The 15,400-nt window shown below is 47.0% G+C and overlaps 1 protein-coding gene across 2 annotated transcripts in view; it reads left to right on the top strand.

The window, feature by feature from the left end:
• OSCP1 (organic solute carrier partner 1) overlaps window positions 1-11,972 on the top strand; it is a gene marked incomplete at both ends in the record, with an annotated part of 35,174 nt that extends 23,202 nt beyond the window's left edge. For both annotated transcript variants that reach the window (XM_080692106.1, XM_080692105.1), the window contains 6 exons: window positions 4,610-4,713; window positions 6,128-6,256; window positions 6,781-6,850; window positions 10,434-10,573; window positions 11,570-11,633; window positions 11,856-11,972. In XM_080692106.1, the coding sequence (XP_080548232.1) occupies window positions 4,610-4,713; window positions 6,128-6,256; window positions 6,781-6,850; window positions 10,434-10,573; window positions 11,570-11,633; window positions 11,856-11,972 (624 nt within the window). The remainder of the gene's footprint in view (window positions 1-4,609; window positions 4,714-6,127; window positions 6,257-6,780; window positions 6,851-10,433; window positions 10,574-11,569; window positions 11,634-11,855) is intronic.
• Between the last annotated feature and the right edge of the window lie 3,428 nt (window positions 11,973-15,400).

Below are 15,400 nucleotides of genomic sequence, written 5' to 3'. Positions count from 1 at the left end.
TCCCCAGACCCGCAAAAAAAAAAAAAAAAAAAAAAAAAAAAATCTAGGTAAACCCATCCAGCATGGGGTATACATCTGTAATCCCAGTACTTGAGAGGCTAACATGGGATTGCAGGTCTGAGGCCGGCCTCAGCAATTTAACAAGACCCTCAGCAACTTAATAAGACCCTGTTTCAATTTTTTTAAAAATTAGCCAGGTGTGATGGAACACGCTTGTAATCCCCACGCTTGGGAGGCAGAGACAGGAGGATCGCGCAGGTTCAAAACCAACCACACTGGCTTAAGAGACCCTGTTTCCAATTTTTTTTAAAAGTATAAAATAAGTCTGGGAGTGTAGCCCTGAGGTAGAAGGGTTTCCAGGAACCCCAGTACCACCCAAACAAAACAAAAAAAAATTTTTTTAAATAATCAAAAGAGCTAATCAAAAGGTATAACTTATAAAATGTTCAATCCTCAATATCAGAAGGAAGGGAGGGAAGGAGGGAGGGAGGGAGGGAAGTAGGTTGGTTGGTTGGTTAAACTCAGCTTCTCAGGAGACTGAAGCAGGAGGATCACAAGTCTGAGGCCAGCCTAGGCAACTTAGTGAAACTCTGACCCAAATAATAGTCTGGGGACGCAGCTCAGCTGTAGAGTACTGCTGGGTTCAATGTGAGACAGAGAGATGGAAGAGAGAAGTGCTTGGATTAAGGGCTAGCAGTAGAGTTAGTGAAAATATTCACATCTGGGACGTACCTTCAGGGCGAGACCAGCAAGTCACAAGAGACTGAATGTGGAGACTGGAGGAAGGAAAACTGAGGAGCCACTGCTAAGTTTTTGGTCCCAGCAACTGGTGGTGCCAGATAGTGAGATTGGGGGAGGACTGAAAGGAGGTTTACTTAGGTAGAAAGAGTAACTGTTCTTAGCACACAGTAATCCTAGCACTTTGCAGGCTAAAACAGGATGATGACAAGTTCAAGGCCAATCTCAGCAATTTAATGAGACCCTTAGCAAGTTGGCAAGATCCTAATTCAAAAAATAAATAAATAAATAAGCCGGGCGTGGTGGCACACACTTGTAATCCCAGCATTTGGGAGGCTGAGGCAGGAGGATCGCGGTTCAAGGGCAGCCTCAGCTGAGACAGGAGGATCACAGGTTCGAAGTCAGCCTCAGCAATTTAGTAAACCACTCAGTGACTTAGTGAGACCCTGTTTCAAAATAAAGAATAAAAGCCGGGCGTGGTGGCGCACGCTTGTAATCTCCGCACTTGGGAGGCAGAGACAGGAGGATCGCGCTGGTTCGGAGCCAGCCTCGCTGGTTTAAGAGACCCTGTTTCCACATTTTAAAAAAAGTTAAAAAAATAGGTCTGGGAGTGTAGCCCGTGGGAGTGTATCCCGAAGGTAGAAGGGCTTCCAGGAACCCCAGTACCACCAAAAAATAAAAAATAAAATAAAAAAATAGGACAGGGGGTGTAGCTCAGAGGTAGAATGCCCCTGGATCCCATCCCCAGACCCGCAAAAAAAAAAAAAAAGAATAATAGCTGGGTGTGGTGGCGCACATTTGTAATCCCAGCATTTGGGAGGCTGAGACTAGAGATCCTAGTTTACAGACAGCCTCAGCTACTTAGGCCTTTTGCAACTCAGTGAGACCCGGTTTCAAAATAAAGAATAAAAAATAGGGCTGGGGGTGTAGCTCGGAGGTAGAATGCCCTGGGCTCCATCCCCAGTACCGGGGGAAAAAAATAAAGAAAGAAAGAATTAATGAGCCAGGCGTGTGGTGGCACACGCTTGTAATCCCAGCATTCAGGAGGCTGAGACCAGAGGATCGCGATTCGGGAACAGCCTCAGCTACTTAGTGAGGCCCTCCGCAACTCAGTGAGACCTGGTTTCAAAATAAAGAATATAAAATATGGTAGGGGAAGCCGGGCGAGGTGGCGCACACTTGTAATCCCCGCTCTTGGGAGGCAGAGACAGGAGGACCACTGCAGGTTCGAAGCCAGCTGCACTGGCTTAAGAGACCCTGTTTCCAAATAAAAATATAAAAAAATAAGTGTCTGGGAGTGTAGCCCAGAGGTAAAAGGGTTTCTTGGAACCCCAGCACCACCAAAAAATTAAAAATTAAAAATTAAATAGGGCAGGGGGTGTAGCTTGGAGCTCAAATGCCTCTGGGTTCCATCCCCAGACCCGCAAAAAAAAAAAAAAAAAAAAGAATAAAAAATAAGGCTGAGGGTGTAGCTTGAAGGTAAAATGCCCCTGGGTTCCATCCCCAGGACCACGAAAGAAAGAAAAAGGAAGGAAGGGAGGAAGGAAGGAAGGAAGGAAGGAAGGAAGGAAGGAAGGAAGGAAGAAAGAAAGAGAGAAAGAAAGAAAGAAAGAAAATAGGGCTGGGGGTATAGCTTGAAAGTAGAATGCCCCTGGGTTCCATCACCAGCACCACAAAAAATAAAAATTAAATAAATAAGTTATCTTAAATGCACTGACACACACCTATGATCCCAGTACTTGTGAGGCTGAGACAGGAAGATCACAGGTTTGAGCCAGCCTCGGCAATTGAGAAGACCCCAGCAACATAGGAAGACCCTATTTCAATGTTAAAAAAATAAATAAATAAAGGTTGGGGGTATGGCTCAGAGTTAGAGTACCCCTGTGTTCTCAGTACCACAATAAATAAATAATAAATAAATAAATAAATAAATAAATAAATGTTGTCATTTGAGCTCATGGGAAAACAAGGGGGGGAGATTAAGGACACCCTCAGCTAGGCATGGACTGCCTGGCATGGGACTCAGGCAGTGTGTGTAGCTGACTCAGGGACATGACCACAGCTGGCCATGATCTAGCTGCCAGCAGAGACCCAGTGAAAGATTTTAAGGAGGAGAGGGTCATGATCACATACACATTTTAGGGTCTCTATCGGCAGAATGGAGGATGGATCCAAGCAGACAAAAAGCACAGGGAGACCTGCTAGGCGGCTCCTGAGCTCCAGCAGGAGACCACGAAGGGCCGCAGTGGGGAGCAGTCGCTGGGGTGGAGAGGAAAGGTCAGCTCCAAGGAGCGGCTGGCAGAGGGACAGGGCCCGGGCACTGATTGATCAGGATGGGATGGGGCGGACTGCTAACTTGGCCACCTAGTGTCATTCAGTAAGACCGGGCATTCCAGAGGAGGAGCAGGCTGGGGACAACAAAGATGAGCCTTTCCCAGGCAGGGTGAATTGGAGGTGCATCTGTGGAACCTATGGATGACGCACCTAGCAGGCAAGGGGATGGATGGGTCGTGTGCCCAGGGAGGGACGCTAAGAGGGAGCCCTTGGCACGGAGCTGAGCATAGGGGCATGCGCAGGTGAATCACAGGGGGCGGGGGCAGAGGGACAGGAAAAAAGCACAGGAGAGTGACAGCTCCAGCTGACGCCAGCAGAGGGAGTGAGCTGGAAAGTGACAGCCCACCACCCAGCGGTCCTGCCCAGCCACGGCATGTTCTCTGGCCTCTCCCATGCTATAATCGGCCTTGTTAGAATTGGGCCAACAAAGGGTCTATATACTCCCACTTTCCCCTCCATGTTTTCTCTCTCCATTTTGCTGGACTCACATCCCTTGGTCACAGAATCTCAAAGCCCCCTAAAGGTCATCCAGCCAAATCCCTGACCAAACCAGTTTACACACACACCCCAAAACATGACACGTGCCTGTTCACCCCTACTTCTGAAGCGTCTCCACACCCACCTCCTTCCTGCAGGTCAGGCTCCAGGCCCCGTCACTCCTGCTCTCCCCAGGCCCGTGGCCAGCTCCTCAGTGAGCCAGTGAACACATGCTCTGGAGCGTTTTCTGCCTCCAGTGTTTTTTTCCATGTTAGGCTTGCGTCCTGTGTCCCATTAGATGGTAATAAGAGCCTTAACTACCATTTATTGAGTACTTGCTCTCTGCTGCGTGTGTGTGTGTGTGTGTGTGTGTGTGTGTGTGTGTGTGTGTGTGACTGGATTGAACCCAAGGACATTCTATCTCCAAGCTACACCCTCAGCCCTATTTTTTATTTTCACTTTGAAATGGTCTCACTAGGTTGATGAGTCTCACTACTTGCTGAGGCTGGCTTTGAACCTGCAATCCTCCTGTCTCAGCCTCCCAGGCCCTGGGATTACAGGCGTGGGCCACCATACCTCACCTTCTTCCTGCTCTCTTTGGGAAAGTCACTCACTCTGAAAATGGGAGTAATACCACTCGGAAAGTTTCCCTTGAGGCTCAAAAATAATCTTGTTTGCAGACCCACTGTAATGCTGCATGTTATGATGAGTTCTCTTCTCTTCATGTTAAAAGCTCACCAGGTATCATTACCAAACCTTATGTACTTTTCAGCCTCCAAATGTTTACGTCCATGAAAATATGCTTAAAAAAATGACACTAGCCGGGCGTGGTGGCGCATGCTTGTAATCCCAGTACTTGGGAGGCTGAGACAGGAGGACTGCAGTTAGTGGACAGCCTCAGCTACTTACCGAGGCCCTTTGCAACTCAATGAGAACTTGTTTCAAAATAAAGAATAAAAAATAGCAGTGGGAGTGTAGTTTAGAGGTAGAATGCCCCTGGGTTCCATCCCCATTACTGCAAAAAAAAAAAAAAAATGACATTAACCCTGTTTTTTTCCAGGTATCCATATTTCTAAAGGACAGAGTTCAGAATTCTAATGGTCGCTTTGTGTTGCCAGTGTCGGGGCCTGTTCCCTGGGGAACTGAAGTTCCGGGACTCATCAGGTGAATCCTCCACAGTAATTCTCCAGCAGAATTTGAGGTGCCAGGAAATGAGAATGTGGGCCACCACACAGATCGCAGCTTTGCTGAGCCCACGGGCTCCGCTCGCCCCAGCCTTTCTTCAGTAAAGCACAGCTGCCACCTAGCAGAGGGACCCAAGGCAAGCCACCCGGTTCCCCGGGATTCATTCCCTTTCTGTTAAATGGTCACTCTAAGAATAACAGTGCTCTAAAGTGCTTACACAAGCCAAGCGTGGTGGCACATGCCTGTCTTCCCAGTACTTGGGAGGCTGAGACAGGAGGATCACAGGTTCACGGCCAGCCTCAGCTACTTGGTGAGACCCTCCACAATTTAGTGAAACTCTTTTTCAAAATAAAGAATAAAAAACAAGGCTAGGGATGTAGCTCAGAGGTAGAATGCTCCTGGTTTCTATCTCTAGTACCACACATATAAATAAGTAAATAAATAAATAAATAAATGCCCAGGGAGAGCCAGATATGGTGGCACACCTGCAATTCCAGTACTTAGGAGCCTGAGACAGAGGAGTCATAGGTTCAAGGATAGCCTCATCAAGTAGTGAGACTCTCATCAACCTAATGAGACCTCATTTCAAAATAAACATTAAAAAATAGGGCTGAGGGTGTAGCTCAGAGGTAGACTGCCCTGAGTTCAATCCCCAGTACTAGAAAAAGGAAAAGAGTGTTTGCACAGCATTTGACACCCAGCATGCACACAGGGTTTGCTGCCGGTTTTTGTTTTTTTGGTTTGGTTTGGTTATTTACTGCACTGGGGATTAAACTCAGGGGCATTCTATCTCTGAGTACACCTCCAACCCTATTTTTTATTCTTTATTCTGAAACAGGGTCTCGCTAAGTTTTGGAGGGCCTCACTAAATAGCTGAAGCTGGCCGCAAACCTATGATCTTCCTGTCCTCAGCCTCCCAAGTACTGGGATTGCAAGCATGCACCACCACGCCCAGCTTTATTATTATTATATTTTCACAATCAGCATCTTTATCTTGAAAGAATACATGATTTTTTGTGTGTGTATGTATGTATGTATGTGTGTGTGTGTGTGTGTGAGAGAGACAGACAGACAGACAGACAGACAGACAGACAGACAGACAGACTGGGGGATTAAACCCAGAGGCATTCTATTGAATTTTTTTTTTCTTTAAACAAGATTTTATTTTCCTAAGGGCTGAGGGTCTTGCTAATTGCTGAGACTGCCCTCAAACCTGGGATCTTCCTGTCTTAGCCTCCCAAGTGCTGTGTATGCGTATGCAGGCGTGCACCATAGCACCCAGCCATATGAATTCCTCTTTGTCCTATAATACCAAGAATAAGGAAGCTTCCAGAACTGGTCACACTTGGAGAACATTTCATCCTATCATACTCTACGATACTTTGTCTTTTAGAATGTTCAACAGCAAAGGTGAAGAAGTGAAGAACATAGAATTCAAGCATGGTGGAAACTATGTCACTGCGCCCAAAGAAGGTTCTTTTGAACTTTATGGAGACCGAGTCTTGAAACTGGGAACTAACATGTAAGCAAGTTCTCCTTCCTGAATGAACTCAAACCCCAGGGAGATCACATCATTTGAAAAGCCAGCCTGACCTCCACTGTGCAAATCCCCGCTGACAACTGGAGTCATTTCCCCTTAGATACAATGCGTACAGAGCCCTGACATTTCCCGAGGGCACATTTCCAAGAACTCCAAGCATAGGGCCAGTCAGTAGGTTGAAATGATATATAAATTTAAATGTCATGGAAGAAGAACAGCCAAAGGCTCTGTTGGGATGGAAATCCGGAAACACGCAGCCTTCGTGTGATGCTACGGTCTTTTCAGTGATGTGCATTGCTCCTTGCGAGAGGAGGCCTTTCCACACGGCTTCTCCAGGGATTTTTCCTTGGGAACAAGTGTAATTTGAGTGGTTAACACTCAGTTGTATTCTGTACTCAGAGCACCTCATTTACTTTCTCAAAATGAAAGCTCTGAACTGCATTTATGACTAGAAGAAAGTCGGTGAAAGGGGCCTGGCTAATGTCACCATTCTCTGTTGACACCAGGTACAGTGTGAATCGGCCTGTGGAAACCCATATGTCTGGCGCATCAAAGAGCCCAGCCTCAAGGACAGAGGTGAGCCTCCCCTCCCACCTGCCTGCCTCCTCCCTCCTAGGGGCAGAGCCCGCTGGGGTGAAGGGTGGGAACCCTGCAGATCTTAAAGCTAGCCTGCACTTCGCTCATTGTTTGCAATCTCCATTCAGCCTTACAAGTACAACCGGGTTCTAATTGTAGCTTTTCACGGAGCCTTCCAGTGATCTGACTAATTAGGTAATTTCAGGCTTGGTTCAACCACCATAATTAAGCAGGAGCCACACATGCGGACATGTGATACAGAATTGTGCCAGTGGGTCTCTGGTTGCTGAGCCCAGCCCTCATATGAGTGTGTGCTGGTCACTAAAACATCCCTTTTTAAAGTGATGTGCTAGCTAAGTTCAAAATGGGGTTTTTGAGCTGGGTGTGGTGGCGCACTATATCCCAGTACTTAGGAGGCTGATACAGGTGGATTGCAGGTTTGAGGACAGCCTCAACAAGTAGTGAGACTCTCATCAACCTAGTGAGAACCTGTTTCAAAAATAAAAATAAAGCCGAGCATGGTGGCACATGCTTGTAATCTCAGCATTTGAGAGGCTGAGACAGAAGGATTGTGGTTCGTGGACAGCCTCAACTATTTAGTGAGGCCCCACAATTTAGTGAGACCCTGTTTCAAAATAAATAATAAAAATAGGGCTGGGGGATATAGCTCGGAGGAAGAATGCCCTGGGTTTAATCCCCAGTACCATAAAAATTTTAAAAAAATAAAATAGATCTTGGGGTTAGCTCAGAGAGAATGCCCCTGAGTTCAATCCATCACACCTGTAACCCCAGTACTTAGGAGGCTGAGATTGGAGTATCAAAGGTTCAAAGCCAGTCTCAGCAACTTAGCAAGGCTCTCAGCAACTTAATGAGACCTCATTTCCAAATTTAAAAATAAAATAAAAAGGGAATGTGAGTGTACTTTGGAGGTAGAATGCCTCTGGGTTCAGTCCACAACACCACACACACACACACACACACACACACACACACACGGTTTCTGTTTCTCTGAATTCCATCTTTACAAATTTTCACTAACACCTAGGCGTGGTGGCATACAGTTGTAATCCCAGCATTACAGAGACCGGAGGAACGTGGTTCAAGGACACCCTCAACTACTTAGTGAGACCCGTTGCAACTCAGTGAGACCCTGTTTCAAATAAAGAATAAAAAATAGAGCTGGGGGTATAGCTTGGAGGTAGAATGCACCTGGGTTCCATTCCCAGTACCACCAAAAAAAAAAAAAAAAGAAAAGAAAAGAAAAAATTCCCTAACCAGCTACTGTCTAGCAAAAGGGAGAATCATGGAATATTCAGTTATTAAGCAAACATTTGTTGAAATGCCTCTGTGGACTGGGGATATAAAGCTGGCAAAGATATAGTCCCATCCTGAAGGAACTCATAGTTTAGTTCTCTTGGAAAGACAGTAATAGAAACAAATAACTAATGAAGCAGAAGACAAGCTCACTGAGTATTCTGTGCTAGAAGAAGACATGTTCAGCCGGGCGTGGTGGCGCACACTTGTAATCCCAGCCCTTGAGAGGCTGAGACAGGAGGATCATTGCACAGGTTCGAAGCCGGCCTCGGCTACTAAGTGAGGTTCTCAGCAACTTAGTGAGGCTCTGTTTCCAAATAAAGTATAAAATAGGTCTGGGAGTATAGCCCGGAGGTAGAAAAGCCCCTAGGTTCCACCCTCAATACCACAAAAATAAAAAAAAGGAAGGGAGGAAGGAAGGAAGGAAGGAAGGGAAAGAGAAAGAAAGAAAGAAAGAAAGAAAGAAAGAAAGAAAGAAAGAAAGAAAGAAAGCTGGGCATGGTGACACACACTTGTAATCCCTCCATTTGGGAAGCTAGGATTGGAAGACCACGGTTCGTGGACAGCCTCAGCTATTTAGTGGGGCCCCGTTTTAAAATAAAGAATAAAGAACCAGGCATGGTGGTGCACGCTTGTAATCCCAGTACTTGGAAGGCTAAGACAGCCCCAGACCTGCAAAAAAATTAAAAAAAAAAGAAAAGAAAAAATAGGGATGGGGGTGTAGCTTGGAGCTTGGAAGTAGAATGCACCTGGGTTCCACCCCTAGTACTAAAAAAAAGAAGGAGGAGGAGAAGAAGAAGAAAAAGAAGAGGAGGAGGAGGAGGAGGAGGAAGAAGAGGAGGAGGAAATGTTCTATCCAGGGGATTGGGAGGTAGGAGGCAGAGAACAAGGGCCAAAATTGTGTGTGTGTGTGTGTGTGTGTGTGTGTGTGTGTGTGTTATTGAGGATGGAACCCAGGGGCCATTTATACTCCAGGCTATACCCCAGACCTATTTTATTTATTTATTTGTTTATTTATTTATTTATTTATTTATTTATTTATTGTGGTGCTGAGGATTGAACCCAGGGGCATTCTACCTTCGAGCTACACCCCCTGCCCTATTTTTTTTTATTCTTTATTTTGAAACAGGGTCTCACTGAGTTGCAAAGGGCCTCACTAAGTAGCCGAGGCTGTTTGTAAACTGAGATCTTCTTGTCTCAGCCTCCTAAGTACTGGGATTCCAGTACTGGGTACCACCACACCCAGCTTCCAAAGGGCTTTTCCAGAGAAGGTATCAGTGAAGTGGGGCTCTAGAGTGGGTAAAATGACAAATAGCAGCGGAGGAGAAGAGGCACTGGAGGCGATGGGGTGAGCAAAGGTGGAAAAGCCAGAGGACATGGCGTTCGGGGGAAGCTGAGGGGCAGCTTGAGTGCCTGGCTAGATCATAGCATGCCTGGTGCAGGTGGCATGATTTCACTGGACAGGACACTGGGGCCTCAAACAAGTTGGCTTTGTATTTTAGACAGGATTCAGAAGAGATTCAAGCAAGGGAGAAATGAGATAACTGTATTTAAGCTGGGCGTGGTGGTGCATGCTTGCAATCCCAGCATTTGGGAAGCTGAGACTGGAGGATTGCGGGTTTGCGGAGAGCCTCAGCTACTTAAGTGAGGCCCTTTGCAACTCAGTGAGACCTTGTTTCAAAATAAAGAATAAAAAAATAGGGCTGGGGTGTAGCTCAAAGGTAGAATGCCCTTTGGTTCAATCCCCAGAACTGCAACCAAAAAAAAAAAATTGTATTTTTGACAACCAGCAGCAGTGCATTAAAGAGATCTGAGGGCCAGAAAGGCGGGAGTGAGGGAGGGCAGGTAAATACTGAGTGCGGCCAGTACAGCCCACAGTGGAATGGCTTCCAGGGTGTGTTTCCAGCTATCACCACCAGAGGGCAGTGTGGGAGTTCCCCGGGATGGTGTCCTCTGGGGCCCCCAGTAAGGAAGGGAACTGGGTTAACTGGAGAGGAAACGGGCTTCTCCATTCCTCCAAGGAGGAAGGCAGTCTGAGAAGTGTGGAGCCCTGGACCTTCCACTCATCTTGAAAGTATGCAAATGTCTAGTTTGCTGCATTGCTAGATTCCCTCTGTTGCTGACATGGGTAATTTTTCCTTTGGTTAAGCCTGCTTTCTTTGTTGTAGCTGGACCTGGCTATTGTTTATCTCGTTTTATAATAACCTCTCTGGGTCTCTGGGGGTCTCAGCAGGAAGTGTGGCTACAAATCATGCAACTGTCTCTACAGGAAAACATTACTCCAAACCCTCTTGCTAAAGAAGAGCTGAATTTCCTGGCCAGGCTAATGGGAAGAATGGAGATTAAGAAGCCCAGCGGCCCCGAGCCAGGATTCCGGTTGAATCTCTTTACCACCGATGAAGAAGAGGAGTATGTTGTCAACCCGTCCTTTAAAGACCTATATCTAAAACTCCCAAGTATGAAAGAACATGACCGTTACCAGCCAATGGCACATAGAAATACAGATATAAAAATCACAAATGAAATACCAGCAAATGCAGTAACCTAGTGACAGACTCCCCCAGGATTAAATGGCCTGACCTCTGGAGTCATTCAAAAGAATGCGGATGTTTTCCTCAGCGGAGCGCAGCTGAATGAGAAGTGCCAGGAGCCAAGATGATCATACTAAGTCTGATTGTAAATGTTGGTGGGGCTAGGTTGGGGATGTAGCTCAGTGGTAGAGCACTGGCCTGGCATGTGTGAGGCCCTGGGTTCAATCCCCAGTACTGCAAAATAATAGTAACATCAATAGAATAAAATACTGAAGGGAAGTTGGAACTCGATGTCTTTGGGATTAGGCAGTACCTCTCAAAACTAATAGCAAGTGGTTAGCACTGTACAGTTTAAAAGCACTTTTTCCTGTAACATCTCATGCGATCCTCACAGCACTGGAAGTGGAAGCTGCCTTCTATTTCCCATTCACTGAGTAACCTCACTTATTTCCGTGTGGCAGACCCATGTTAAGTTCTGGGGACAAAGATGGAGTATAAGACCTAGAGCCTGCCCTCAGAATGCTCCAGAAGTGCGAAGCCACTTCAGGGCCGTGCCGTGAATGCCACGATGAGGACTCGGTGGCTGTCCTGGCACCAGCGATTGAAGGGGTGGCCTTTGATCTGGGTCTTGGAATGTGCCAAGCGGAGGCAGGGGAGGAACATTCTTGGCAGAGTTTAGAGGTACAGAAACATCCAAGGACCTGACTTCCTGTAATATAAGGAGCACTGGTTGGAGACGGGGTAGGGAAGGTGGGGAGAAATGGCAGAAGATCAGGCAGAAAAAAAATCCTTTGCAGAATCATCAGACGCAGTTTGCCGTGCTAGCCAGGAAACAGCCCTGACCTCAGGCCTGTTTCTTTTCCATCTCATCCAGACACGCAGCGCTGTCCAGGCCAGAAGAGCTCTCCTATGATGTCATCAACATACAAGCCATACAGGTGCGTGCGTACAGGGATTTCATGGGTCGAGTCTTCATCTTGTAATAACATCAAAGAACCCCCCCTTTCCCCGCTAACCAGTCACTACAGCCCCTGTTCTGACAAACAAGTGGGGAAATGAAATGCATACGATGTTGGGCTGGAAAATTAAACACCTACGACCCAAAGAGCCACCCCACCCCCCGGGCCACGTCCTCCCTCTCCCTCTCCTCTCTCTAACAGGACCAGCAACAGAACGAAGAGCTGGCTCGGATCATGGGGGAGTTTGAGATCGCGGAGCAGCCAAAGCAGAGTTTCAGCAAGGGGGACGATCTGCTGGCCATGATGGATGAGCTGTAGCTGTGCACGGATGGCCCTCCCCACCTGCCCTGGGGAGGGGCTGCCAGGGGAAGCCCTAGGGAAGGCAGGCCCAGGGGGCAGGCCTGGCTGCGGACTTTCCACCAAGTGAGGTCGTTACCCCTAGTTCCTGTTTATATTGTAATGAACTGTGCAAATCTCCCTTGGAGAGCAGCCTCTCCTGAAGACTCACACACATACACATATTTTCAGCCAAATATATTCTGGCTTTTAAACCAGACCCTTACCATTCATTCCTAAAGCATCGTGGGCCAGGGGCTGAGCCCAGAGTTGGAAGGGGACACTCCCATGATCACTTTCTATGAAGTCTCCTACTTCATCTTTCCTGTGGGGACCTGCAAGTCACAGATATTCATAAATCATAGCAAAACCATCAACAAGTGCACACTTGTAAGGAAGGATCGCAGGTTTGTGGCCAGCCTCAGCTATTTAGTAAGGCCCTCCGCAACTTAATGAGACACTGTTTCAAAATAAAGAATAAAAAATAGGGCTGGGGGTATAGCTCAGGTTGTGCCTCTGGGCACAACCCCCAGTACCATGCACTCACACACATACAGAATTTTTTTTTTTTTTTTTTTTTTTTTTTTTGCGGGTCTGGGGATGGAACCCAGGGGCACTCGACCTCTGAGCTACAGCCCCTGCCCTATTTTTTATTCTTTATTTTGAAACCGGGTCTCACTGAGTTGCAGAGGGCCTCACTAAGTAGCTGAGGCTGTCCGTGAACCTCGATCCTCCAGATCTCAGCCTCCCTAATGCTGGGATTACAAGCATGTGCCACCACGCCCGGCCACATACAGAAATTTTTAAAAAATTAACAAGGTAAAGCATGGTAGAACACACCTATAATCCTAGTACTTGGGAGGCCAAGACAGGAAAATCTCAGGTTCAAAGCCAAAACATGGAAACTTAATGAGATCATTTCAGCCGGGTGTGGTGGCACACGCTTGTAATCCCAGCATTTGAGAGGCTGAGACAGGGGGATCATGGTTCATGAACAGCCTCAGCTACTACTTACTGAGACCTTTTGCAACTCAGTGAGACCCTGATTCAAAATAAAGAATAAAAAATAGGGCCAGGGTGTAGCTCAGATGTAGAGTGCCCCTGGGTTTCAACCCCAGTACTGCCTAAATAAATAAACAAGCCAGGCATGGTGGTGCATGCTTGTAATCCCCGCGCTTGGGAGGCAGAGACAGGAGGATTGCACAGGTTTGAAGCCAGCCTTGCTGGCTTAAGAGACCATTTCCAAATAAAAAGTATAAAAATAGGTCTGGGAGTGTAGCCCGGAGGTAGAAGGGTTTCCAGGAACCCCAGTACCACCAAAAAAATTAATTAAAAAAATAGGGTGGGGGTATAGCTGGGTCCATCCCTAGTACTGCAAAAAAAAAAAAAAAATGAGCTGGGCATGGTGGCACATGCTTGTAATCCCAGCATTTGGGAGGCTGGGTCAAGAGGATTGTGCAGATTTGAAGCCAGCCTAAAAAAAATGAAATAATTTGGCCGGGCGTGGTAGCGCCCGCTTGTAATCCCCGCGCTTGGGAGGCGGATACAGGAGGATTGTGCAGGTTCAAAGCCAGCCGCGCTGGCTTAAGAGACCCTGTTTCCAAATAAAAAACATGTAAAAATAGGTCTGGGAGCGTAGCCCGGAGGTAGAAGGGTTTCCAGGAACCCCAGTACCACCAAAAAGAAAGAAAGAAAAGAAAAAAAGAAAATAATTTTTTTTGTGTGTGGTACTGGGGTTCCTGGAAGCCCTTCTACCTCCGGGCTCCACTCCCAGACCTATTTTTACATTTTTATTTGGAAACAGGGTCTCCTAAGCCAGCACGCGTGGCTGGCTTCGAACCTGCGCGATCCTCCTGTCTCTGCCTCCCAAGCACGGGGTGGGTGCCACCACGCCCGGCGAGAAAGAAAGAATTAAAAAAAAAAAAAAAATAGGGCTGAGGGTATAACTTGGAAGCAGAATGCTCCTGGGTGCAATCTCAGTACCTCCTTCCCATAATAATAATAATAATAATAATAATAATAATAATAATAATTCAATCATTTTCTGGGATGTGTTCTGCTTTCTGGGTGAGTTTGGAATCAGAGGACAAAGCAGTTGCCTCAGTCTGCGGGACCCCAGTTTCGACAGCGTTCTCTCCCTGGCATGCTCACACCGCCACCTAGGTCAATTTAAATTACTTCTACCCTTTAAGATTGTACTTCCTCCGAAGGCTGAGACAGGAGGCCCTTTGAAACTCAGTGAGATCCTGTTTCAAAATAAAGAATAAAAAATAGGGCTGGGGGTGTAGATTGGTGGTGCCTCTGGGTTCAATCCCCAGTAACACACACACACACACACACACACACACACACACACACACACATTGTGCTTCTTCTTCTTGCTGGGAGTGGTGGTGCATGCCTGTAATCCCACTACTTGGGTGGCTGAGACAAGAGGGTCACAGGTTCAAGGGCAGCCTTGGGAACTTGGTGAAACCCTGTTTCAAAGTAAAAAGGGCTGGGGATGTAGCTCAGAGGTAGAATGCCTCTGGGTTCAATCCCCAGTGCCAAAGAAATAAATACTCTTCTTTTTTTTTTTTTTTTTTTTTTTTTGGTGGTACTGGGGTTCCTGGAAGCCCTTCTACCTCTGGGCTACACTCCCAGACCTATTTTTACATTTTTTTATTTGGAAACAGGGTCTCCTAAGCCAGCGCGCGTGGCTGGCTTCGAACCTGCGCGATCCTCCTGTCTCTGCCTCCCAAGCGCGGGGATTACAAGCGTGCGCCACCACGCCCGGCTTAAATACTCTTCTTTACCTATGAAGAAACCCAGCCAAGGCGTGGTGGCACAGGCTTGTAATCTCAGCATTTGGGAGGCTGAGACAGGAGGATCGTGGTTGGAGGACAACCTCAGCTACTTAATGAGACCCTTTGCAACTCAGTGAAACCCTATTTCAAAAAATTAAAAAATAAGCCGGGCGTGGTGGCGCACGCTTGTAATCCCCGTGCTTGGGAGGCTGAGACAGGAGGATCACACAGGTTCGAAGCCAGCCTCACCTACATAGTGAGGCTCTCAGCAACTTAGTGAGACCCTGTTTCCAAATAAAATATAAAATAGGTCTGGGAGTATAGCCTGGAGGTAGAAAGCCTCTGGGTTCCACCCCCAGTACCACCAAAAAAAAAAAAAAAAAAAAAAAATTAAAAAATAGGGCTGGGGGTGTAGCTCAGAAGTAGAATACCCCTGGGTTCCATTCCCAGTATGGCAAGAAAGGCAGGCAGGCTCCTCCAAGCCCTCTCTGTTGGGAGGAGAGCTATTCGCTTTACAAAGGGTGCCGTGCATGTACCAAGTGCCTTCTGTTTGTCTCTTTTGAGCAATCTGGCCACCAGCCAGGGCCTGACAGGGTGACAGGTAAAGGAGGAGGTCCCTGCCTG

The sequence above is a fragment of the Muscardinus avellanarius genome, assembly GCF_963383645.1.
Source record: "Muscardinus avellanarius genome assembly, chromosome: 3".
NCBI lineage: Eukaryota > Metazoa > Chordata > Mammalia > Rodentia > Gliridae > Muscardinus > Muscardinus avellanarius.
The sequence above is the reverse complement of the archived record's forward strand: the minus strand, read 5'-3'. Positions and strand labels throughout refer to the sequence as shown.